General features: G+C 40.8%; 3 protein-coding genes across 3 annotated transcripts; 2 read left to right on the forward strand and 1 right to left on the reverse strand.

The window, feature by feature from the left end:
• Positions 1–16,942, forward strand: tgm1l1 (transglutaminase 1 like 1). The gene is made up of 14 exons (XM_085389291.1): positions 1–229; positions 4,816–5,108; positions 5,190–5,381; positions 7,726–7,977; positions 11,525–11,643; positions 11,903–12,010; positions 12,104–12,281; positions 12,882–13,020; positions 13,602–13,794; positions 13,974–14,127; positions 14,442–14,726; positions 15,549–15,709; positions 15,828–15,964; positions 16,059–16,942. The coding sequence occupies exons 2-14, from the start codon at positions 4,817–4,819 to the stop codon at positions 16,201–16,203; spliced, it is 2,355 nt and encodes a 784-aa protein (XP_085245417.1). The 5' UTR covers positions 1–229; position 4,816; the 3' UTR covers positions 16,204–16,942.
• A 1,356-nt stretch (positions 16,943–18,298) lies between these two features.
• On the reverse strand, positions 18,299–23,135 carry abhd4 (abhydrolase domain containing 4, N-acyl phospholipase B). Its single transcript, XM_085389248.1, has 8 exons — positions 22,606–23,135; positions 21,595–21,680; positions 21,378–21,482; positions 20,965–21,253; positions 19,486–19,667; positions 19,289–19,400; positions 19,007–19,193; positions 18,299–18,862 (listed from the first exon to the last, which is right to left on the reverse strand). The coding sequence occupies exons 1-8, from the start codon at positions 22,653–22,655 to the stop codon at positions 18,773–18,775; spliced, it is 1,101 nt and encodes a 366-aa protein (XP_085245374.1). The 5' UTR covers positions 22,656–23,135; the 3' UTR covers positions 18,299–18,772.
• Positions 23,136–23,172: 37 nt separating this feature from the next.
• Positions 23,173–26,397, forward strand: dad1 (defender against cell death 1). The gene is made up of 3 exons (XM_085389249.1): positions 23,173–23,490; positions 25,647–25,786; positions 26,184–26,397. The coding sequence occupies exons 1-2, from the start codon at positions 23,280–23,282 to the stop codon at positions 25,775–25,777; spliced, it is 342 nt and encodes a 113-aa protein (XP_085245375.1). The 5' UTR covers positions 23,173–23,279; the 3' UTR covers positions 25,778–25,786; positions 26,184–26,397.
• Positions 26,398–26,496: the final 99 nt, after the last annotated feature.

The following is a 26,496-nucleotide window of genomic DNA, read 5'->3' on the forward strand; positions in this document are numbered from 1 at the left end:
GAAACTTCAAACAAGGGCGGGGCGGTGGTGCTAAGCGGTGTGAAACAGAGGTGTGTGTGTCAGCTTTAAGTACCGCGCAGGACATTCCAGGACACCCTTAAAATTCTGATCCACGAACGGAGCGCATTAAGACGAAAAGTTTCCAAAAGTTCTCACAGGCTGAGAGATAGCTACTCACGACGACATCCAGGTCTCATCGTTGATCCAAAAAAGAATCCATACAGAGAAAGTAAGTTTTTCAACCACTCGCATTTTGTTTTCTTAAGACAGATGTTGAAGTCAGGCACAGGCGTAAAGTTGTGCGCATTCTTTCTTGGTTTTGTTACAGTTAAACTCTTACTGGATCTTTCTCCACGGGGAAAAACAAGTTAGGAAAGCTCGAATTTGAGGGCTATGTTCATCATTACAATTAGCCACCTCATCTAATTTGTGTCCAGTAGAAAGAACATGTCTGGTGACCCCACCTTCCAAACTCTAAGACGTTTTTTGTTGTTTAAACGTTTTCTACGTTCATTTAAAATCAAACAAACACAGTCAATTAGTTCAGGTATTTTCATGGCTTCAGCTTTTTTGGTTGGCAGCCAGCTGCTGCAGCTCATCCCTTTCTTTTCTCAATGACCTAGACGATGTGTAGTGTATAGGATTTAAGCAATATCTCTATGTACTTAAAAAAAATTACACTGGAACTCCAGGGATTTGTTGCGACAGTTTAATAATCAGTCAGTTTTACATGGGACCAAACTCACTGGACAAACAAGCCAGTTGAAGCTGGTTTTACTGTAGAAAAGATAAAGTTAAATTTGTAGGGGGCATATCAGAACCTAGTAGGCATACCAGCCATGCTAACAAAAACTGGAAGAAAAGTGCAGGACTGCGGAGATACAGAGCAAAGTACAATGGAAGAAAGTGATATGAGTGGTAGTGAGAGTAGCAAAGGGAGGACGAGATGAAGAATACTTCATTTCAAGCTTGGCTGATGGCTGTATTACAGTATAGATCATTTTAAGTTTGTGCATTAGAGTGTGAGCAAGGGAAGAGAAAGGCTGCCAAAAAATTAGGCTTGTGAAATGACTTTTCATGGTTCTAGGGGGTTCAGTGGATGTCTCTAATTGGCCAATTTTAGACCACCTTGGTGCAAGAGGAAGATAAGGCTTCATTTTAAAAAGGACAAAAAACACTTGTAAGTTGCTTGTTTACTTAGTTATGTTTCAAAAGATCCTGTAATAGCTCATATGGAGGGTGTTTGTTTTTCTGCCTCGCTTCCTTTTTTTTTAGATTCAGTGAGCCTAACAGTATCGACTTGAGCTTTGGGTGAGGTCACTGTGTGAAAAACATACAGCTTTATCATTTTCCGTCAGGATTCAGATGAACTCAGGAAGCCACAGAGTTAAAAAATACAAAACGTGACCGACACACAGATGGTGCACACATGCATTGATTTTAAAAGCTTTGAGGCTATGAGGCGCCCCTCCCTCTTCCTCAGCTGTTGTCTGCCCTTTGACCTCTGCCCTTTCCACCCTGTGTCGTGACATGCAAATAGTTACCCTTGAAAATCAGCTCAGCCACACTGGATCAGCAGCTCCCATCTGTCTGCGTTATCATCTAAACATTCCTGTAATGCTTTTTTACTTCGCCGGTCAAACCTGTACCTGTAAACTGGTATGCTGAAGTTATGTACAGAAATGATTGAATGTGTGGTAACTGTCCAATCACAGCTCACTCACTATAACTAGAAATGATCTCCAAAGTAAGCCCTAAATGTTACCTTGTATCTTGTTTATAGGGAAACTTAGGGTTACCCCCAAAGCTAAGGAGCATATTATTAGTTAACTACAGTACAGTTCATGCTTAAGTTCAAAAGTATCAACATTGCCTAGAAGTAAAGATGCTCATGTTCTGCTGACGGCAGCTCATGTTTAGGTGGTTGTGAATCAGAAGGTAGAGCCGATCATCTAGTAACCGGAAGATTAGCGGTTCAGTCCCTGGTTGCACAGGTCGGTATGCTAAAGTATCCTTGGGCAACATACTGAACAACCACATTTCTGACTGTGTATGCTAATGTTAAATCAAAAAGCACTCAGACGTAGAAATAACGTGCTTTTGATGAATTAATAAATGAATGGGTGAAAGCCACATGCTCAAGTAGAGTAGAAAAGAGCTATATAAGAACCAGTCCATTCACCAGTAAGAACTGGTAACAAGCACACACATGCACATACATATATGTTCATGGCTATTTAAATTGTATTGCTCTATAAACCACGTGTCTGCTATTAACGTTTCATTAACAATGTTTTCTCCCAACAATGTGCATCACTGCAGCTCATTACAGTTTACATGTGCTAACAAAACTTCACTGATGGTTTGTTTTTGAAAAACAAAATAGCTTTCACATTTGCAAAGTTGCATGTCACACACAGCTTGTGATTTTGTTTTGATAGAGAGAAGATGCAGATGGTAAAACCAAAAGAAGGACTGAGGGAAAACCGTCTCCTCCCTCAGATTTGCATTCTAGTAAACACAAGAACGAGCGAGGAAGGTCAGGCCAATCCTCAAAGAGACTAACGATCTCATTCCGCTGTGATTATTAGTGCAGTGTATGAGGGTGGGGATGTGACAGTATGATAAATGCTCGTAAGGTGCACGACCCTGTCCACTTGCGCTTGCAGTCAATGTGCACGCAAAAAGACATCACGAGCACAGCAGCTACACTGCTCTCCAGCAGCTGAGGCGCAGCAGATTGAATCCAGCTGCTCGAAGCAGTTATGTTTGCTCACGCAGAGCACCTAAGAAGGAAGAATGGCGAAATTCCCCGAAATTGTTCGGGAAGGACTTGCAGCTGAGTAGAGTCCATGTCAGGAATGTAGTAATTAATGAAACTAAGAAACAAGGAAACTGTTCATTTAGTCCATCGCATTGTTTTTATTACAAAGATATGAAATAAATTGGACTGCCTGTGGCCTCTCATTACTTGTGAGCAGTTAATTGGCATAAAATAAGATAAGATAAGATAGATAAGATAAGATAAGATAACTCTTTATTGTCATTGCACAGTCATACATAGTACAGTAGTACAATGAAATTGGAAAAACTGTCCTACGTCGGCACTACATATAACACGACACGACACGATATGACACATCACAACGTAACAAACAACACAACACAGTATATTAACTTAGTATAAAAAAGAAGAATAAGTGTATGTGTATTGCACACTGTTATTATTGCACATTAATTATTATTGCACCTTGTTATAAATATAAATATTATTGTTATTGTTTTAAACATTGTTACCTCCCCCTAAAAAGTCCAGGGAGGTATCCAGTCAGGTCAGCTATTTACATTGATCAGGGCTATTGCCCTGTTGTAAAAGCTGTCCTTGAGTCTATTTGTTCGGGACCTCAGCAGCCTGAACCTCCTGCCAGACGGCAGCAGCTTAAACACCCGGTGTCCTGGGTGTGTGCAGTCCCATAGGATGCTGCGTGCCCTCTTGAGACAGCGAGTGCTGTACAGGTCCTTCAGGGAGGGAAGAGGATGTCCAATGATTTTTTGGGCCATGTTGATGACCCTCTGGAGTGCCTTTCTGTGTGCTGTGGTGCAGCTGGAGAACCACACACCGATGCAATATGTCAGCACACTTTCAATGGAGCAGCGGTAGAAGACGGTCAGCAGCTCCTTCTTCAGGTCCATTTTTCTGAGGATTCTCAGAAAGTGGAGACGCTGTTGGGCCTTCTTTAAGACCGCAGAGGTGTTAGAGCTCCATTGGAGGTCTGTGTCTATGTGCACACCCAGAAACTTGAAACTGGAGACCCTTTCCACGCACTCCCCGTTGATGCTGACAGGCTGCAGCTCGGACTTCCTCCTTCTGAAGTCAACTACCAGTTCTTTTGTTTTGGTGGTATTGAGGTCCAGGTTGTTGTCTGCACACCAATCTGACAGCCTCTGAACTTCAGCTCTGTATGCAGTCTCATCTCCCCCTGAGATGAGCCCCACCACAGTGGTATCATCTGCAAACTTGATGACTGTGTTGTCTGGGTGGGAACTAACACAGTCATGTGTGTACAGAGTGTACAGTAGGGGACTCAGTACACAGCCTTGTGGAGAGCCGGTGTTGAGGCTGAGGGCTGAGGAAAGATGAGGCCCCACTCTAACTCTCTGTACACGGTCTGAGAGGAAGTCTCTGATCCAGCGGCAGGTGGTGGAAGGAAGTCCAATTTCCAGCAGTTTATCTATTAGTCTGTCCGGGAGTATCGTATTGAAAGCAGAGCTAAAGTCAACAAAGAGCAGCCTGGCGTAACGGCCCTGCACTTCCAGGTGAGAGATGGTGGTGTGGAGCGTTGTAGCAATGGCATCTTCAGTTGATCTGTTAGCTCTGTATGCAAACTGGAGCGGGTCGAGTGTGGGTGGCAGGCAGGACATGATGTGACGTCGGACCAGTTTCTCAAAGCACTTCATTATAACAGGTGTTAGAGCAACTGGTCGGTAGTCGTTGAGGCTGCTAATGTTAGTACGCTTTGGCAGTGGGACAATTGTGGCTGACTTTAGGCACGGCGGGATGCAGGACTGGGACAGTGAAGTGTTGAAGATCTTAGTGAAGACCCCAGTATGTGTACTTAATTAATCTCATTTCTTTCTATTATTGTGGGGTCTTTACTTTACTATATATATGTTGGGAACTGGCCGATAAAAAAAAAAAAACTGAATGAAAATTGAATTTTAGTGAATTAAAAGACCAGAGAATAGTGCATATAATCGGTACCCAAAATTCTTCTCTTTAGAATTACAGTTAACATTTTTTCATGTGTTTTCCAGAATGCCAGGTGAGCGGTTAACAGTAAGAACTACATCAGAGATTGGGCGATTCCCCGGAGCAGCCCCACCCACAAGGGTGGAGCTGACCATCCAGAATGAGGGTGAGAAGAAGCGGGAGGAGGGGGGCTGTCTATGGTGGCTCAGAAAGATGTGCCCGTGCTGCTGTAAGCACCCAAACGCCACCTCATATGATGTCACAGATAAGGTGGAATTCACCAAACTCCCAACCCCTGCCGCCATCGTAGATCCCCCCAAGCCGAAGCCCGAGAACGGAGAGGCAAAGGAAACAGATGGTAACGACACTTATTTTAAACTGTGTGAAAACATGACATTGTCTTTGGCATCAAATCTGATATTCACTCCTCTCCTGTTAGAAGGGAAACTGTCAGTGTGTTCGGTGGACCTATTGAGTTCCAAGGCAGGTCAGAACAGACAGGAGCATCACACTGACCTGTATCACCGGGATGAGCTGATCCTTCGCAGAGGCCAGACCTTCCAGATAGAGGTTGAGCTCAACAGGCCCTTCAGTACTGACACTGACAAGCTGTACCTGGAGCTGAAAACAGGTATGAAGCCAGTGGCTGGACAGTGTCCATCTTTTTAAAACCAAAATATGAAGAAAAATAAATTAAAAATTGTAACAATGAGTATGATCAATAGTTTTTTTTAGCCATTTAAAAGACAGTTTTAAAAGTAACAGATGTACATTGTAATTAAGTGTATGTGGGAAACATTGCATGTGGGAGATAACATTTAACGCTGATGTTACTGGAAGGTAAGTCATTCAATAAAACGCTGCTTTCGATTTTTCATAGGAAAAGTGCCACTAACTATTTGTAAACGTTTTTTTGCGTTTAAAATTGTTGGATTGCCTTTTAACCAAAATTAGCTTCATTTGCAAACACAAGAAAGAAACCAGCGACTGCTCAAATCATGGGAAATACGGTCCAAATGTTGTGCATAGCTAGCACATTTGATTTCAGCAGCAGCTCATGGCTGCACAACAAGTTCTGGATTCCACCCAGCAGCCCGCAGTCTTAACAGTTTCCAGGCCTCGGTACACTGGACACCTCCCTCTGGTATTTACAGACCTCACGCTACACACTCTGGCAATACATCACCACCCAGAAGTGATTTGCTCCTTCTGCTGTGATAGCTTCATGGGGAGAGGGGAGGAAAAAAGAAACAAAGTGTCTGAGCTCTCCACATTCAGCAGACTGGCTGCCATCAGTGGGCAGGGAACAGGCTCGAAGTGTTGCTCCAAAAGCAGTGATTTTTATCAGTAAAGCTTTCAAAGCTGTTGTTTTGAGCAGAAAAGAGACACTGTTTTTCATCATTTTCATGCTTTAAAAAAAAGTATGCTAAAAAAAAGTATTCAGAGGTGAGAGAGGAAGGGAGGGGTGTCCTGGATGCGGTCAAATGGAGAACAATGGTTTCTTGGTAAACTCCGTATTTCTGTTTGGACGAATGGTCGTCCAGCAGGGTTGCACAAAGCAAGCAGCTCGGAGGAGAACATCCAGAGGGTTTTAATCTAACTAATGGATTTGCTAGTCCATGAGAAAAACACATTTAAAAGAACATTAAAGCTAAATAATCACTCACACAAATGTGCACGCTTTCTGTGGAGATGTGCACATCCTGGAGTTTTGGAGGCTTTCCAGGCCCACGCTAGTGTTTACTCTTGGAACCCACACATAGCTGGGCCAAAGACTATCATACACATGTGGTTTACAGTTTGGAATGGTTGCCATACACTGGAAATAACATAAAATTACTGTGATGTGAAAAGGTTTGCAACCAGATTTTGTAAGGAGGTCTCTTTGCTGTTGTTGCTGCTGCCTTATTTGATCAAAATCTTCAAGGTTAGCTTATAATTACAAATAAGCGAAAACAGGAAAACACTTTTTGGAGCTGTGCAGGTTAAATTTTCATTCAAAAACATAAAGCAAAGATATTTTACCACATCCTTGACAAGGTTATGTGTATGCACTCATACACACACAGTACACTCAAATACACCTGACTGTGTCCTGACTCAAGTTTTACATTTAAAAGACAAATTCTCTGTCTTTAAAACATTGAATGCCATGAATATGAATTTAAATGTACTTTTTGTAAAAACTCTTCATAACTCTTCATAAAGTGTATTTGAAAAGAACCTCTGCCACAAGGTGGCAGCATTTTAGCAAAGAAGTTGCAGTTGTTTACAACTATTTTTGAAATCCTTTGTCATCGCAATCAGTGTTGAATGTAACGCTTTCCAAAGTAACATGTTGCTCTATCGTATTACATTTACACAATCCAGTAATTACAAGTTTATTGTCACTTGCATTACAAAGCTTTTTCGTTATTTGCACAACCCAGACAGAAAAAAAAAGAAAAAACATGCTACATTGAGCTGATTTCAGTTCTTGTCAAGAGGAGGAAAATGGTGGAGCTATGGACGTTACTTTTATCTTTATTGCATAAACTGACAGGAGCATGATGGTAAAGTGCATACTGCGTCCAGAACGGAAATAACTACGTAATACTATAATGCAACTTCAGCTCTTTGCAAGCATCTGCACAGATAGCATGCTAACACAAGCCAAGAACCTAGGGTGATGATAAAGAGTGAATGCTAACCCCAGCCCAGCAGCCCGAACTTCAGCATGTGATAGATCAGTGATGAACAGTCCGGCTTCAGCCTCCATTTTTACCTGTTCATGCTAACAAGCACAACACTAAGCCTGGATTCTCTGACTCGCTGTAACATCTTCAACATCTTCAACCTTAGTTAATATCTCTGCAACATTTAGAAGGATTTCAATTATTAAACAAGTGCTTTGACTATTAGTAGTTTGAGTAGAAATATACAAATAAATTTAAAAAAAAAAGGGAATAATATGGTTATGTATCTGTTTGGTGTAGGTTCCCTGCCCTTGGTATCCAAAGGGACCCATGTCATCATTCCGCTGGTGAAGCACCTGGAAGATGAACGCTGGGAGGCCAAAATTGTAGAGCAGAACGGCAATAAGATCAAGCTGTCCATCAACTCTCCAGCCAACGCTGTGATCGGCCTTTACGAGCTCACTGTGACAACTTCTTCGCTCAAAGGCGACGCCACAACTACTTACACCTCCAGCAAGAACATTGTCATGCTCTTCAACCCTTGGTGTGAAGGTAAGCTGGCACCAATGGGAACAGGGAAGGCGGGGGTGGGTGTGGGTGGATTGAAGCCAGGGAATGTGGAAGACAGGAAGGAAAGAAGACGACTCACAGATGATTGGAAAAATAAAAAAAGAGAAGACGTGTGACCTTACATACCATTCCAGAAATGAATTACTTACTATCTGGATTTATGTTAGGCTTTAGGTAGAATTGAGTATCTGAAAAAGTCAATATTTTTCTGGGAGCAGCAGATTCCATCTGTCTAACTGCGAATACTCAGATAAAATGGATGCCTGTATAGCCATTTAATCTCCTAGAGCAGCTCTGGTATAATATTACACTTGGGTGATAGAGGCCAAGTCAGTCCACGAGTGTGTTGTTGCCCATGAATAGCAACAGCGTGACTATGTGTGTCTATGTGACTGTGGTCTGTTATGCAACTCCCCCGGCTTGGACCAAAACTTCTGCCGTATTTGGTTTAGCCACAAGTGAGAGCACGACTTTCACCTGCATTGGAGATCAAAACCGTTTGGGTGTAAGATGAGGGAGACCTTTAGCGGGGTCATTCGATATGCAGATATGATTGCTAATTGTGTATGCCTAAATGCCTGCTGTTCAAAGAGCTGAAAGCACCATGACTTAAGAAAACAAACAAGGAAATTGGGAACATTTCTACAGAACAGAGGCACAGCAGAGAAAAATACATTCAGAAAAAGCTGAAAAAATGCTGCACGTAGCACAGACTACAATGGAAATGAAGCCAGGGTGGACTATAAGTAATGGAGATGGCTGAAAGAAAAGAAAAACCCTTTTAGGTGCTTCGGTTACTAATAAAGCTCCAGAAGTTGGCCGTCTGTCCCTGGTGTCCTGGGAAACACTGGAGACATTAAGTGTGTCGACTGGCTTGGAAAGCCCCCTCCACAAGAGCTGGCAGAGGTAGAGAGGGAGGTCTGGGCATCTCTCTTGAGACTGCTGCCCCAGTGACATTGGTGGGTGGGTGGATGGATGGATGGGTGAGTGGATGGATGGGTGAGTGGATGGATGAACAGATGGATGGATGGATGGATGGATGGATGGATGGATGGATGGATGGATGGATGGATGACAAATAACGATGAAGGACCACACCACCTGGAGGATTACCACACCAGTTATCTGTGTCATAACTTTGGCCAGCATCAAATAATCTGGACTAGTGAGGTTCAGTCTAAATATAACAGCAGATAGTTGTAATGCTTTTAGGGGATGAAACTGTCACCTAATGATTTTATGTTATTTCCTAATTTGGATAATACATTACCATTTATTTGAAGGAGTATTTTTTGTGCATATTTCAAATTCTCTTTATGTGGCTTTATTCATGTGATATTCAATCTTGTGTACTGTGCTTTTTTCAGTAGAACTGGTTTGATATGAATTCTTGGTACAATAAGACATTCTTCAGCCACTTATTGGGCACTCATTGAAATAAAAAATTGTCTGTTATTGACTTTTTTTAAAAACTTTCTTTCATAGTTTTTCAATGTTTGTTGCACATGCAGTTTCCTAGAGGGTTAGACTTACAATGTAGTCTTTCACTCCTGCAGAAAACATTTTTCTTTGAAGGGTTCAACAGCTAGAGGGGCTTTTCCTCTTTCAAAGAGAAAAAGGGAAAAAAAAATGCCTCTACAGAAAGCTCACAATGGCACAGAAGCTCAGCATGATGGACATGCTGAGCTTCAGACAGCATTGCGAGTGTGTGATTCTTAGAAAGACAGGGGTCAGCACTTGTGCTAACTTGTCAGGCATGGTGGGTAAAGCTTCTCTGGGCTGGTGAAAGCAGCATGGTTACTGAGTTTTCATGTCTTCCAAATTAAACCCTCAGTTAGAAATCCCATAATCAGAGTCATGTCTCCCTCCCCTCGCCCCAAACCAGTCAGGACAGATGGCTGCCCCTCCCTGTGCCCGGTTCTGCAGGAGGTTTCTTCCTGTTAAAAGAGAGTTTTTCCTTCCCACTGTTGCCAAAGTGCTTGCTCATATATTATTATTGTATGGTCTTTACCTTACAATATAAAACACATTGAGGTGACTTTTGTTCCAATTTAGCACTATATAACTACAATTGAATTGAATTATTATCGTCTTCTTGCCAGTGGCCAGCAAGAGGGACCAAATGTCTAATTTAGCTTTTTTACCTTGATATAAGTTATGTGAAGCCTGGCCCTTGCTTCTATCTGCTAATCTTAACCCTATTCAAAGCTCCACTAAGAAATTCAACCGTAGAGTGTCTTGTTGTACATTCTCAGAACTGCTATCTTAGACCCAAACTTCTATTTTTTTTCTTTGATATTCGACAGAAAAAAGCACATTTGCAATGCAGCAAAATAAAAGAGAAAAGAAAAGAAAAAACAGTGGACCTGGTTGTGATAAAAAGCCTGTGTGTCTTTCATTATGGGGTTGCTGCTTTTGGCGGCATGCCCAATCTCCTTTTCCCTCTTTCAATCTCCTCTTCCCTAGACCAATCTCTCCCTCACACTCATAAAAGTCAAAATCCTACAATTACTGTATGAAGCGCCATGGGGCGAGCTCGCAGAAATCCTTACAGCTGGTGACAACCTGTCCTCTCCCTTGCTTTTACTGCCTCCGTGTGTATTTCCTTCCCGTTTTTATGCCTCTCCCTCCCTGTTTTGTACCTTTCTTGCTATCTGCTGACCTGACCTTCACTCTGACTCTTGGACCTCCTCCCTAACATCTTCCTCTATGAATCTATTTCTTCCCACATTCCAGGAATTTTTTAGCAAGATATGAAAACCACAATTATCACAGCTGCCAGATACTATCAGCTTCATCCCTTAAAATCTCGAGACAATATGTTATGCTTCACTCTCTCTCTCCTCCTCCTCCTCTTCTTTTCCCACCCAAGCATAACTTCCCCTCTTCCTCTCCTATGCCCCCCGTACTTTGTTAAATCTCTTCCTTCCACTTGCATTTTCTTATGTCCATCTCAAACAGTCTGTTACTTTTACTGCTTTTCCTTTCTTTCTCTTTGTCCCGTTCCTCGTCCCCACCCATGGGCATTTTCAAGGTGGTGACAGTAACAGATAAAAAGGGATGGAAAAAGAAACACATAGATTCGGGTGAGGGGCACACGCCCAAGTCTGGAGTGCTGAGGTCACCAAAACCAGACTTTTTCCCATAAGTGAGTGTGGGCCTCACTGCAAGATCTATGCAGTCATTGTGTTTCTTAACCATTTCCTGGCCTTGGGAACTTTTTTCACATGATAAGTAAGAAAAAAACACATTCTTGAGTTGTTCAGTCACAAAGGAGGTGAATAAAGCAGGGATTTTAGGTCATTTTCACAAACAGGGGGGGAGCTCGAATGTTTCCGTTCATTAAAAGAAATTTAAAACATCTACTTAAAAAAAGGGTTTCCTTGTATTCCCTGGTTTAATTAGACTGAACGTCAGGGATAACCACATAAATGTACTTAACTGTGCATGCATTATTGAAAGCCTGTTCTTGGAGGATTACATTTTCAGTGACATGAAGCTAAATAAGAGCAAATTCCTGTGTTTCTAGAGGACAGCGTGTTCCTGGATAACGAGGAGGAGAGGAAGGAGTATGTGCTGAATGACACTGGGAGGATTTACTACGGAACGGAGAAACAAATCGGTGCTCGCACGTGGAATTTCGGACAGGTACAAGCTATGAAGAGCAAGCTTGGTTTCTAAGCTATCATTACACGATTATGACCCTGTGGCACTTACCCTGTTTGTTCCTGCTGAAGATGGAATTATTTTAAACTGTTCCCAGTACCTATATTTTCATTGTGTTTTTCAGTAGCTGGTAATTTCTGTTTAAAAACAAAATGTTTTCATTTTTTTTTTACAGTATTCAGTGTTCACAGGACAATTCTCCAAACTTTGGTTTCATAGTGAATTTTTTTCTTCATTGTAGTTTCATGAGGGAATCCTGGAAGCATGTCTGTTTATCATGGAGAAGAGTGAAATGCCGCCATCTGGTCGAGGGGATCCGGTCAACGTGGTCAGGGTCATATCTGCCATGGTGAGCTAATATACAAAAGAAAGATGTTTTTTCTAGAAAAAGTAGGAAAAAAATACAGGAAATGCAATGACCGTGTCACTGTGTCCTTTTTAGATAAATGCTCAGGATGACTACGGTGTTCTAGTTGGAAACTGGTCAGGTGATTACTCTGATGGAGTCTCACCTACGGCGTGGAGCAGCAGCGTGGAGATCCTGAGGAAATACCACTCGACCAATGGAACGCCTGTGTCATATGGACAGTGCTGGGTCTTCTCTGGGATCACTACAACAGGTGATTATGAGGAAAAAAACATTAAAAAGGAAGGGTGCTGGATGGCTGAGAGAAAGTTAAGAGTGTGTCTGTGGTGAAACCTTAAACTTTAGTAGGCAGTCGCAAGCCTTAGAAGGCATGCGAATGGATTGTACTGTATGTTCGGCTTGTGTGTGTAAAAAAGCTGCAAAGAATACCCAAGAGTGGGTCTTGGTGTGGATGTCAATTTAATTACAAATCCACAAATTTATTATAATCATGGCTTTTTGTCAGTCTGTGTCTTTGCATTAGCTCTCACAGTAACTCTGTCATAGAGCACTTCATATTCACTGTGTGTGCATCCAGGGAAGCTTGCATGATAGCTAGCTGACCCTAGCACATAATATTGCCCCTGACAGCAAGTCATAGCTTTTATGCACTCCAAATACCTTGCATTGGCATTCTTAACATACCATCTATATTTGTCACAGATAGAGCCACATGTGTTGCTTTCATTCAACCAGAATAATGAAATTCCTTGCTGCCTAAAGTATTACCATCTGAAAATCTAACTCAAGTATCAAATGGCCTTGCAGAAATAAATTTTAATTGATCTATTTATATCTGTGTCTTTGGTTTTAGTGCTGCGCTGCCTTGGCATTCCTTCCCGCAGTGTGACCAACTTCCAGTCAGCACATGATACCGACGTATCCCTTACTACAGATGTATACCTTAATGAGAATTTGGAGCCAATTGACTATCTCAATAGAGACTCTGTTTGGTAAGATATAGAGCTTTACGTAGAATGGCATCCTGCCATGAAAATCATCTAAACCTATGCTAAAGAAATGTTCTAAAATGTTCTTGAAAATCCCCAAGTTGAAATTTCTTTTAAAAGTGCATAGGCTTGTCTTGTATCTATGTGTTCTTTTATGCTGTATTACTGGTATCCTACAAGAGCCCTTAGACATTCTGTCTGCATTTTCCATATCCCTATAACTGCCTGAACACCCGTTCACTATAACTGTGGAACAGGGCACATGTTGTGAATGTAGCTAATGTAACAAAAACTAATCCCATATCCTTAATTCCTATTAAATTGTTAAGATGTGTTTCACTTCTACAAAAATTGCCAGCTATGTTTAAAGTCAGTAAAATATATCTACAAATGCCACCAAAAGTCTCTAATGAACACTTTGCATTTTATACAAAAAATTAAAGTGTAAAATTGTGGCATATAAACAAGCTAACTGCTTTATGCTAAGCTAAGCTAACTACATGCTAATTGTATTATTATATTAACCTAAAAGGAACAGTTTAATTTACTTAAATTCAAAATACCTAAACTCTGTCTAACTGTAGGAATTTCCACGTATGGAATGACTGCTGGATGGCCAGACCAGACTTACCTCCAGGTAATGGAGGCTGGCAGGCCGTAGACGCCACTCCCCAGGAAACTAGCCAGGGCACCTTCCGCTGTGGCCCTGCTTCTGTGAACGCCATCCGCTCTGGCCATGTCTACCTTAAACATGACACGCCGTTTGTCTTTGCTGAGGTGAGTGCGTGTTCTTGAACTCTTTGTTGTTTTGCATGTACTAGATATAGATATGTAAGAATTTCAGAAGTGGTCTTTGCAGCTTGAACCGTCAGCAAAAGATGAATCACGTAATCATATGTAAAAAGGGTAACCTGTTCTGTTTGAGCTTATTGTGTTTATTGGTATTTTTCTGGCAGGTCAACAGTGACAAAATTTACTGGCAGAGAAACCTGGACGGCACATTTAAACAGATCTACAGTGAAAAGAAAGCTGTCGGCCACTGCATCAGCACCAAAGCGGTGGGCTCTGATAAGCGGGCAGATATCACATCCTTGTACAAACATGAAGAAGGTACTGGCAGCTATTTTTTACTTGTCTAATTGTAAGTCTACCTTAGACTGATGTTCCAGAAACAGACAGAATCATTTCTGCACCACCTGGAAATATCTTAATAAGCAGTGATTTAGTCCTGTCATTCTCTATAGATCATTTTGTTGAACTTATTCAACCCTCATCAACTGTTCACCTGCTCTCCACAATTCTTTAAATATAGCTCTCTGTTTGTTTTCATTGGAAAGACTTTGCACCATATCTCTTGCATATGTCAGTAAATCCTGAAACCTCTGACAGAATGAGGTGCACTTACATTCTCCTCCCTCTACTAGATTCAGAAGAAGAACGCATTGCAGTAGAGACTGCAAGTCGCTATGGCAGCAAGCCAGATGTCTATTCCACACCAGTGGCAGAAGATGTGTCAGTGGAGGTAAAGGTGGATGGCGAGGGACCCAGGGTGGGTGCTGATGCCCAGTTGAAAATTCTGGTGAAGAATCTAAGCTCACAGCCCCGCCAGGCAACAATCCACAGCCAGGTGGCTGTCATGTACTACACTGGAGTGCTGAAGGGAACCATCAAGAAGGAGCAGATGCCTGTGGAGCTTTCGCCTAATGAAGGTTGGATTTCGAGCTCAATTATGAAGCTGCACTATCTATGTAGGGTTTTGGTCTTAGTCGTTATTGTCAAAACCTCTTCAGTACAATTTGATGTGAAATTAGCAACATCTAGGCCCAGTTAGAGTAAAAAAGATGATACGTTTTGGCGCGATTAGGAGAGCCTCACCTCTGTGATTAACAATTGCTACCTTTTGTTTGGATTTTCTCTTGCTTATCAAGACTGGTTTCAAACAAACCCAAGGGTGAAAGCTAAAATGCTAAACTCAAGGCTTTAAAATAATAGGACAAAACTTCCATCTTTTAGCTCTTGCTGCTCTCGCATCACAAAAAAAAACAAGTTACTAAAGGTCTGGAAAACTTTATTCATAAATGAAAGGTAGAAGATGTGAAATACTAACATTTTATGTCATGTTTAATTAAATTAGTTTGTTAAACAAATATTTTAATCTAAAAAGTGTTAAAGTAAATAAAGGCTAAGAAGATAAAACTGTGTGATACTAAATCAAGCAACAGTCATTTTATTACTCATAACTGCAGCTCTTTGTTTAGATGTGAAAAAAGATAAGGTAACAAGAGTTTTGGAAATGCACAGTCATGAAGAAAATTGGGGACAGGATCATTTTTAATCAAACTGAAACCTGAAGTGGAAAATCAAACTTATTTTCTGAAACCTTTACATTGTGCTTAGGCTAGGCTAGCTCGTCCTGTGGGAAGTTACTTGAGCCAAGCTAACTAGCAGCTAGCTGCTGCTCCAAAATGTCTAAGCATTCATTTAAATTGAAAACAACAACAACAAAATTTGCTTTTTTTCCCATCACATAGAGAAAACCATTGACTGGGTCCTGACCTACCAACAATACCAGAGCCAGCTGGTGGATCAAGCAGCCTTCATGCTAACCCTGTGTGGAAGAGTCACTGAAACGAAGCAAGTGCTAGCTAACCAGACAACTTTCAGGCTTCGCACACCTGACATCACCATCACAGTAAGATTTCATTTTTCCCCCCTTATTCATACAGTGAGCATTATTTTAACACAACATGCATAACATTTATTTCTATTAAAGGTATCCCTCTTGACTAATTTAACTCTTTCTCTGGCAGCCTATTGGAGACGCCGTTGTTGGTAAAGAGATGGCTGCCAAGATTACTTTCACCAACCCCCTGCCATCTACACTGAAGGGAGTGGTGTTCAGAGTGGAGGGCCTGGGCCTTCAGGAGGGCCATGAGGTGGTCGTGGGGTAAGAACAAGTCTTTCTCTTTTTTGCCTCCCTTTCTCTTCCACTAACATTTTTGTGTCGAGACTAACGTTTCATTTCATCCTGCCCCTCTCAGTGACGTCGGCGCCCACTCCAAAGTGACGCTGACAGAGCACTTCATCCCCTCCCAACCTGGACCCAGGAAGCTGGTGGCGTCCCTCGACTGTGAACAGCTCTCACAAGTGCATGGAGTGGCTGACATTGTTGTTCTTGAACAATGAAAGGCACCACAATGATCAGCTTCTCGCACAACACTTATTTCTTATAAAATATCAACTGACAATGCCTCATCATATTAAGTGTGCTAAGTTCCCATATCTTGAGCTATACTGTTTGTTTTTTATTGCAGAAAATGTTTAATTTTTGATATTCATAAAACTATTAATAGATGATTTACTGTAGCATTATCAGTATTACTACTATTTTTACATTTTAAATAACAGAAATTCACACTTGTGTCTTGCTGTGGAAGAATTGTAATAGACGTGTGACAAGGTGCTTTTTGACTAACAAGGGTTTGTATCCTTAGACTTCTAAAACAAGTCCATTTGAAGACACTGAAAAAAACCTGTGAAGGTGCAGAAAGTCAGGCAACATTGAGCTAATGTAAATACTATATATGTTGCTAGTCATAATGTGAAAACTGTTGTCTGACAAAATGAACCTCACATGGCTTATATGAAGGGAGGGAACTGTGACGTGCTTGGAAAGGGAACGATGCTGACTTTGGCAAATGTAACGTTTAAATGTACCAATTCAGAAAACAGAAAATGATGTCGTCTGCAAGGACACAGATTACCACTTATTTCAACTGTCAAATGAAATGAAAAGTCCGCCTTTATTAAAAACCCAAACCCCTCAAATGTCTGCATATCCGAAACGAGACCATTTATCTACTTGGAATGTTTTGGGTTTTCTATCATCTGTGCTGTGTCTTTAATAAAAGTCACACTAAAATGATGTTGCAGCTCTTTATTAAACAAGCCTGTGCTGGTTAAAGCTGATGTAAGCCTCTCAGAGGAAACAGGAAACTTTCCACTTTTGCAATTGAACAATGTTTTATGGCGCAAAAAAAAGAGAGTGACTAATTTCAGCCTTACAAATTATGGTGGGTGACACACCTTTACTGCGTTTCACCAATCAGGATGAATAATGTATTCCCAGGTACTTAAAGCTGACTGTGCTAAGGCAGTGACTCATAGTTTTAGCATTTTTTACAGAGAAATACTGCGCCCTTTATGCCACTCGACTCGTTTAACAGCTCTAATTTGTAGCTCTCTTTCACATTCAAGGCATTAGAAAATGTACGAGTTCATAAAGGAAGTAATCGCTGTCATTGAAGCCATCAGAGAAAGATGTCAGATCATATTCCTTGCAGTGCTATGAACTCACGTATTTCCTGAATTCCAGTTCATCAAGCATTGTGACGGTGGGCTTGTCGGACAGTTTGAAGTGGAATTTGACACATTTTAAAAACTCAGGTTTTAAAATTCATCTGAATGTTAAATATAGCGTATAATGTCCCAGTAATTATAGTATGCCAAAAAGAGATGGAATAACAGTTTTACTGTTTACTTTATCACAGATTTGATGATGTAATATTACCTTTCACATTAATACAATGTTATTTTTTTAATTTTATGTTTTATAGTTCTGCATTCAGGCACAATTTTTATAACTTATCACATAAAATTAAAAGTTTAAGATTTTTAAAAGTAAAGTAAGAAAAGTAAATGTAAAAAAAGTTACCTTTTATAGCTGTTAATCAAGTTTTGTGTTTAGATTTATAATTTGTTATACTTTTGATGTTACATTTTTTCTTAACTTATTACCACCTTCAAACACGGTACAAAAATATATATATAAAACTGTATTTTTACTTAATCAACTTCTGATTTATCACAAGTGTTATGGAACTTTTACCAAATATACTTTTTTCTTCAGTTGCATTTATTTTTATGCTACATTTACTTTACAGGTTAATTTAAATCTATATACTTGTAAGTTTTACAGTTTTAAACAGCTGTTCTAACAATTGGTAAATATATATTTTTAAGTGACTTTCTCATTTGATATTTATAATTCATATCCATTCATCAATTTGTCCATTTGGAGTCGCAGACAGGGGTGGATAGGGTGTAGCCTATCCCAGCATTCACTGGGTAGGTGGTGGGTACACCCCTGCCGTGAGGGAACAATGCTAACCGCTATACAGTGCCACTGATGGGCAAAACCCACTGACAGTATAAAACCTAAAAAATATGCCAGCTGTCACTGCCCCCTGCTGGTGGGGCAATAAAGTGCATCACTCGTAGGTAGTTTAAATAAGCTTTTACTGGTTTCATTTTACAAAATACAGCTGATTGATACATGAGGAAGACATTAAGAGCAGGGATTAAAGAAAAATTGTCAGGCACATATTGAAGTGTGAACCGGGAATCATGTGGCTGATGGGTAATAAATAACACATCCATAGCCGTGTGCGTGTTCCACTGAGTGTTAAAGGAATATGACAACCCAGTATATTTCGGCACTGGCAGTTCGGTTAATGCTCTTCATGAAAATGTCAAAAATAAATGTAAATAACACTAAAAACCCCTTCTAACAAATATAAGAGTTTTACTGGAATAATAATAACAACAACTTGTTACAATAATAATAATAATAAAGAAACTACAATCAAAATCATGGCATTTCAATATGCAAACCCACCCAGCATACTTCACATGCAAAAGTGCCGGTGTTAAGACCATCGCCACTTTTTCTTAACAAGTTCAGTCCAAAAACATGTCAGTTCACAGATTTACAAATATTTTCAACAACTCTGTTGAACTCCCCTGGTTGATCTGCGTACACGTGGTGGGAGGCTTCATTTATCAGCTGCAAAGAGGAGCAGATAGGAGCAGTCAGCAGGAATGTACAGCAAAGTTGATTTTAATTATATTAACATAACATTAAGCTGAATTAGACTCATATGCTTGTCTTTGTGTTTCTATGGATGCAAATGTGTGTGTCTCTACTTACCAGCACTCTGGTGTTGGAGTGGTTCCTAATCTGAGCCATTTTGTATCCGGATGAGCTGTCCACCCAGGACTGTGCTCCATACAGCAGAGTGACGGGCATGGAGGCGGGCAGCTGATGAACCCGATCCAGCATCGGCCTCTTAGCCCAACCCAAGGACTCCGTCATGGCCCTAAAACCCACCTCTCCACTTGGATGGAGGAAGAGAAAGAGAAGGTTGTCACTTCTCTCTAATCAGAATCGCATTTTTAATATGGAGGGGGGGGGGGGTGTTTCTTCACATACCTTGGTGTTTGTGCGTTACAGTGGTAGATGTACTGGGTCATGGTGTCGTCATCAAACAGATCTTCAAACTTCCTTTTGAAATCAGGACGGAATCTGTTCACCAAGCCCGGACCTGGATGCAGAACACGTAGTGAGAAGGAGGTCGCAACATTACGCGTGCCACAGCGCAGCAGCAGAACGATGTTCGCACTTCTTACCCAACGGTCCCGCTGCTCTAATCACAGCAAGTGGGTTGAAGAGGGTAACGACTGCTAGGATAGCCTTCACCCAGCGGGGAGGGGACGGCCTCTTCACCACATCTGTCCCCTGGCCCTGCTGGTTCTGGACCTTGGGTCGCTCCGGAAAACCCCAGGGATCTACCAGGATAAGGTGTGATACTCTGTGAAAAAGAAAGCAGAATATAATCACGATAACATACAGCACGATGTATTAGTATGAGTCGCCAGCTCATTTATAGAAAAAAGTCACGAGTTGGTAAAAATGAAACATTACAGTAGAAATAACTGATGGCTGAGACTGAAGCAACACAGTACAGTTTCAAGCTTTAACACAATAACAGGCTGTAAAAACAAAGGGAAGCTGATGAGGCTGGTGATAGTTTTCACATTACAGACAGTAACGTGACCCGCTGTTAGCACAACAAATATTAGTCAGTGCAGATTTAAGCTTAATTTGCTAAAAAAAATAAATGTCATTTATATTGATGTCTGACATAGTGGGTTATCCAGGTGGAGGCATTCATCACAAAGAGGACACACTGTGACTATAAATTGATGGACATGGTCGACAGAGTGTTGGATGGTTGCTTAATTGACACTAAACGCCCAAAGCCTGCCCAGAAAATATCCCCAACATCATTAGAACACCAGCAGCAGCCTGAACTTCTGACACAAAGGAGAACGACCCCAAGCTTTCATGTTGTTTATGTCAGATTCTGACCCTAACACCGAATCTCAACAAACAATTTTCCCGTCTTTTATCCTGTCCAATTTTGGTGAGCCTGTGTGAAGATGCTCTTCTGGATATTTTGTAACAACTGCTTATTTAGTTACTGTGACCTTCCAACAACTCAAAGCAGTCTGGCCGTTCTCCTCTGACCTCTGGCATCAACGAGGCATTTTCTCCCAGAGAAGTGCCGCTCGCTGGATATTCTCTCTTTTTTGGACCATTCTCTGTTAACCCCAGAGGAAAAAAATTCCCAGAAGTAGCTTTATCTAATAAATTTACTGCTGCCAATTTGGACCAACCATGCCACATTCAAAGTCACTTAAATCATCTTTCTTTGCCATTTTGAGGTTCCGCGCATTATCTTGACCACGTCTGCATACCTGAATGCGGTGATTTGCTGCCATGTGATTGGCTCATTAGAGTTCTATTAACAAGAAGCTGAAGAGGTGTACCTAATAAAGTGGACAGTCAGATTATACTTTGGAAACTGTTGCTTTCTTGAGGACAGTAATATAAGATGATTTGTATACTGTTCATATCTATACAGTACCATTAAGCTACATCCAGCCTTTAATAACATAACAGGTTTATTATGTTGCTATGGCCACGCCTGGTTAATATTCAACATGACACATGTGACGCACGTAATTCAAATACTAGTGACTAATGTAAGCCACAGGTAATTCTGACCACAGATGATGGACTGCGTATTTCATCAGCTTTCTTACCTAGATGGATACTGAATGGCATACGAGGTTGCCAGGTAACCCCCCAGGCTGTGTCCCAGCAGAATCATGTTCTCCAGGCCTACAGACTGCCTCCACTGTTCAATGGAGTCCACAAACTGCTCCTCTGCCTCGGCAGCATCTGAAGGGAAGGGAGGCCTGGAACTCCTGCCAAAACCAAGGAGGTCAAACGCGTAGACGGGCCTTGACCGGCTCAGGGCGTCTAGGTTCCTGATCCACAGACCCACCCCTCCTCCAAAGCCATGAACCATTACCAGTGGAGTCTTAGGCACTACAGGCAACACAGGAACAGGAAAGAATGATGTATTACGCCATTGTTATGACAATTCATACTTTACAGCTATGTCTGCTTATAATCAAACAAAGAATACGAAAAGGGGAGCTGAGATCTCTACCTTGTTCTACAGGTTTGCGAACCGCCTTGTTGGTGATGGTCAGAGTCCATATCCGGTACTGGTTTTGTAGGGTCACAAATCTGGCCCATAGATCATTCTGAATACCTGATGTTACCAGACAAGAAGGAATAATCATTAGGGTTAAAGTCTTAAACAAAAACAGTTATATATCATTTCCTGTTATGTAATCACCCAGCTAATATCAACATATCCTTACAGGCAAGAATCTTAGATTCAGTTGTCTTCAAAAGGGACATGGAGGTAGGGCGCCAGGAAGGCCACCAGCTCCAAGCTGAACTTGTCCTGACGAGGACAGAATGAGAGAAAGACATTTGAAGAATGAAGGGATATTAGATAGTGGAGTAGAAACACAATACAAATTCCTCCGATGCAAAACCAAGCAAGTAAAATCAATGTTATCACTATTTGAAATGCAAATAATGTTGCATATATAATGCACTTGACACTTGAGTGGTACAGAGCCAGAGCCGAGAGTCACGTTTCATCATGCTGTTAATCAAAGTCAGACTTGTAGGACTGATGGTGGTGGGGTAAATCCTGGTTACCTCCATTCTCATTAGCATTCATTTTTAGAATAATAGATTTTTTTTTTCTACACTGAGGTACAAAAAGAACAGGATCGCGTTTCTGCTTCTGTCATCATTACATCAGGTACATCCCAGGAGCTTTTCACCTATTCACCAAAGCAGTTTATCTTTGCTGAGTCATTTTGATAAGTCACACTCACCCCTGTTCCTCCTTTTTTTGTTGTCAGCCAATAACAAGTAGAACGCACCTGTTAGCCAAGAGTGCAGGTGACACTCCAATAGAGTCCTACCTACCTTATGATTACCTTATTAGACCTACCTTCACAAGTCAACAGTAGACTACACTTACCATCATTTTACTATAACTTTGTATGTCTTTGTTACTTAAAGCTAACTGTTAAATAACTTTCTGCCATACTAGTATTTGCCTTTATGTTTCCAAGAGTAATTTCACACAGAACGTGCCAAAGACCATGGCAACATCTACATTTTACATTAAAAGAAGCTAGAGACCGATTCACAAACAATGACACAGCACAGTCTTACAGTTCATCCCGCCCAGAGCCCAAAACGCGTCTGAATACAGCGAGTCTTCCGAGATTTAAGTAACATTTGATTAAAGGCGACTAGCAGCGTTTTGTGAATGGTTGTATTCGGCTGCATTAAGCTAAGTTACTTACTCTGTTTCACAATCGTTCTGCACAGGTGCGATGGTCGCAGGGTTATCCATTGGTGGGCATATTCCGGTGACTACATTCAGTCTGATCACGTTTGATAACACGCTCTGTCTCCTCTGCTTTCAAGTTACACTCAGCTGCTGTATGCTAATTTCTAATGTTTTGTAACAAGTACATTCCTACGTCAGCTGATCAAACACAAAGATCGTCTCTCGAAATGATGCTCGAACTGTACGAAAAAAAAGTCACACGTTCGGGGGTTGCGATTAGGGGTGGGTTTTAATAGTATAAATACCAATACTACGGTTGGTACTGATACTCTCAATATTTCTACTTTCAGCCTCCATATCCTTTCATCTTTTTCTTCATTTTTCTTTTTGCTATTATCTACTGTGCTGACCACCACACAGCCTGAGGTCACAAATTAAGCCATAAAAAGAGAGAAATAACAACTTAATATCGTTGCAACTCAAGATAGCAGCAGAGAAAATCATCTGTCTTATTTTTACATCTCCGTGCTCTACTCTGTGGCTTTTCGTTCCGATTTGGTCGGAACGTATAACGTGCAACACCACGTCCGTTTCCGGTTTATTGGGACACGTCACTTATTCGACCGAGGAAAAGGTTTCGTGCAACAAAATCCTGAGTAATTTTCTGCTAATTAGACGGCCAAAATCATGTCGAACTCAGTGATATCTGTTATTTCTCGGTTTCTGGACGAGTACGGCACCACGACGCCCAACAAACTCAAAGTGGTGGACGCATATCTGCTGTACATCTTGTTAACTGGAGCCCTGCAGTTCCTCTACTGTCTCCTCGTCGGCACCTTTCCATTCAATAGCTTTCTCTCGGGCTTCATCTCTTGCGTGGGTGCTTTTATTCTCGCAGGTAAGTGTTTATTCGATTAAACGTGTCGCTGGTAATTTTATTTTATTTTTTACAAAAAGGGGTGATCCAGAACGTGCACTCAGGCACAAGTTAGCTATCTATGCTAAACTAGTAGCGTGACTTCAGTTAATATTAAAACGAAATGAATACACGTGTTTCCCGAGTAGCTCTCTGGGTGGCATTGGTTCATTATTTTCAAGGCTGCACAGATGCTTATTTTGCACCTAGAAAAATGTGCTTTAAGCAGTTTTCATACATTCCCGTATTCCTGAACCTTTCAGGACTGTCCACCGCAGGTGCATGGAAAGGCCATGGACTCAAAGACTAAATGTTAGATGGTCACACAGTGATTTGGACCATTGACTTGTAGGCTCTGCATATACAAGCCAAAATATTACGTTTGTCCTCTGCCATATTTATTTATTTTTTTTGGTAAAGCCAACAATCACCTTATTTGGATGATGGCATAGTGTGCCAAAATATTAGCCAACACTAGCAAGCTTGGTTCAAACTGTTAGCGTAAATAAGCACATTTTAATCAAGTAATAAAATATTAGAATTAAAAATATCAGAAATAAAAACAAACCACAAACCAAGTCTATTTTGAATAGGCTCGTTTGTCAGGTAATTCCATTAAAACAATAAAAGTTCATCTGTAATTGAGACAGTGTGTAGGGTTACGTTTAGTTGTATATGAGGACGTTTTTTCCTCCGACACTGTCGGCCCTTCAGGTGTGCAGAGATTTTGAATTGGTTTTCATACGTTTCTTATTAAAATGCTCAAGGTACCAAAAGCATAAACATGGTGGATTGTTTTATAATACAGATGGAGATTGGGGGGGGGGAATAACAATAACAAAAAACCCCCACTGTTTAGCTGCTGTGAAGGGGAACCCATGCATAGAAGCTAAAAAAGTTTTTTGTTCGGTGCTGTAAACTTTTTACCTCTTTGTCCTGAAAAGCTGATGCGGGCACCCATGTTTGTGAATGTGAAAACTCCAGAATAAAGCAATTTTATCAATTGAAAATCTTGTGAATGTGATAACTTGAGAACAAGTTGATGTAGGATTTTGAAATTCATTCCATTGGTGCATCTAGTAAGAGGCTGAGGGGTATCCCTGGCTGACAGCCAGCATTCTGTTTAAAAATAAAAAATAAAAAAATACAGTAAAATTCGGGATTTTAAGATGGGCATTGACTTGCTTTTGGAGCCAGCCTTAAGTGGCCATTAGTATCAATTCACTGATTTATGCTGTCGGCATTGGCATTTGTAATGGACGATAAATACAATTTTTAAAAATACTGATTGGAGAAACACCCTTCACCATGTTAGCTTCAAGCTGGATTGACCTGAGTGTAAAGAAGTAAATACATATGTACACCTAGCATATGTTAGTGGAAATTGTTTGTTTTGTCCATCTGGAAAAACATAAATACATAGGCTCATATATCTGTATATCTAGCCATTAGAAGATCTGCCGTTGCTGCAACCACCAGAGGTTTATGTTGGTGAACTCGAATTTCTTTTTCTGTCAGCTGCTAGTTGTTTGTGGCATTACAAACACACATGATGCCAACAAGAAGTTGCAGAGTGCCCTCTGGTCTACACACTATATAACATCAGTAATCATAACATGATTGAAGGGTGTTTCTCCTATCAGTACTTTATATCAGATTTTCATATATTGTCAGGTATGAAATCCAAAACCAATGGCTCTTCAAATGGCTACTAGAAGTCAGTAAATTAAGCCCATTGATAAATCGGTTGACCTTTACAACTCATGTTGGACATTAACAAGTATGAGAATTTAATTGGTTTATAAATGTGATGGAGGTGTGGTGTTTTTAGGATGACAAAAATGGAGAAATTATCAGTCTGCATTGACCAATCAGCTATTCAGTGAATTATTTCAGCTATACTGCGTAGTATCTGTGCTTCCTATTTCCATCTAAATGCAAAAACAGGTAACGAGCTGAAAATTTTGAAAAAATTAGGCTGTCTGACTTTTGGTGTTTAACTACTAAACAACTAACCCTAATATTAAAACTATTAAATTATCATGGGGGAAAAAAACTCCGCTGTAGCCCCACTGCAGTTGTGCATTGACAAGTGAAAGAGGTACATGCTGATACTTAATCCCTTGTTTGTTTTTCAGTGTGTCTTCGTATCCAGATCAACCCACAGAACAAAGGAGATTTTCTGTCCATCTCCCCAGAGAGAGCCTTCGCCGACTTCCTGTTCGCTCACACCGTCCTCCATCTCGTTGTGATGAATTTCATTGGCTGAGGCAAACATGTAAGTGCGTCTAAGTGTTCCACGATGAGAAACTGTAGAAATTGTACAAAATATCCAAACTAAATCTGCCATATGTGTCTGTGGATATTGAGTTGTTTTTGTCAGTGAAAAGTAAACAGATATATTGTCCTTCAGGTGCTCTGTCACATTAGACGTTATTGCCAGTTCGTCACTTCATTCTCTGTGGAACAGCACAGCAGATAGTACATGTGATGAGATGCTTCTCTGAGGACTACATGATGACACATATTGCTTTTGCTTTACTAGAAAATGGTGATATTGAATTTTTAGACTTGCTGCTGGCTGGGAAGGTCACAATGTGTCATTTCTTTTTTTGCTTTCATAACTTTGCTGTCTCACACAAACGCCGCGTTTTTTGTTTGTTTTTTTTCTACAGATCGCGACGAGAAGAAGTTATTAAACTCCCCGCTGATCTGGACTATCCCATCCTCACCGAATAAGTCGGATCTGGTCACATACGATGCAGTGCTATTTTTTTTTTTTTTTTCTACTTTTATGGAAACATTTTTTATGTAAACATTTGTCCAGCATTCCCTTTTTTTGCACTGACACAAAGAAATAAAAACAACTGAAATGGTGGCCTTGTTAAACTCTGTGTGTGTGTGTGTGTGTGTGTGTGATATAATTTTTTTTTTATGTAATTAGATTTAACAAGTAGCTAGGTCTGTGATTGATAGCAAAAAGTGCTA

The sequence above is a fragment of the Rhamphochromis longiceps genome, linkage group LG18, assembly GCF_057381845.1.
Source record: "Rhamphochromis longiceps isolate RC_006_pf linkage group LG18, R_longiceps_female_GT1.1, whole genome shotgun sequence".
NCBI classification, from domain to species: Eukaryota; Metazoa; Chordata; class Actinopteri; order Cichliformes; family Cichlidae; genus Rhamphochromis; species Rhamphochromis longiceps.

What these genes read in the sequence shown, in the direction of transcription:
- tgm1l1 (XM_085389291.1), top strand. Translation starts at nt 4,817, where the DNA reads ATGCCAGGTGAGCGGTTAACAGTAAGAACTACATCAGAGATTGGGCGA. An exon ending in CTCTGGGATCACTACAACAG is followed by an intron (nt 12,282 to 12,881) that starts GTGATTATGAGG and finishes CTTTGGTTTTAG; the next exon opens with TGCTGCGCTGCCTTGGCATT. An exon ending in CACCTGACATCACCATCACA is followed by an intron (nt 15,710 to 15,827) that starts GTAAGATTTCAT and finishes TTTCTCTGGCAG; the next exon opens with CCTATTGGAGACGCCGTTGT.
- abhd4 (XM_085389248.1), bottom strand. Translation starts at nt 22,655, where the DNA reads ATGGATAACCCTGCGACCATCGCACCTGTGCAGAACGATTGTGAAACA. An exon ending in TGAATCTAAGATTCTTGCCT is followed by an intron (nt 21,483 to 21,594) that starts GTAAGGATATGT and finishes TGGTAACATCAG; the next exon opens with GTATTCAGAATGATCTATGG. An exon ending in TAGAGCAGCGGGACCGTTGG is followed by an intron (nt 19,401 to 19,485) that starts GTAAGAAGTGCG and finishes TTCTGCATCCAG; the next exon opens with GTCCGGGCTTGGTGAACAGA.
- dad1 (XM_085389249.1), top strand. Translation starts at nt 23,280, where the DNA reads ATGTCGAACTCAGTGATATCTGTTATTTCTCGGTTTCTGGACGAGTAC. An exon ending in GGGTGCTTTTATTCTCGCAG is followed by an intron (nt 23,491 to 25,646) that starts GTAAGTGTTTAT and finishes TTTGTTTTTCAG; the next exon opens with TGTGTCTTCGTATCCAGATC.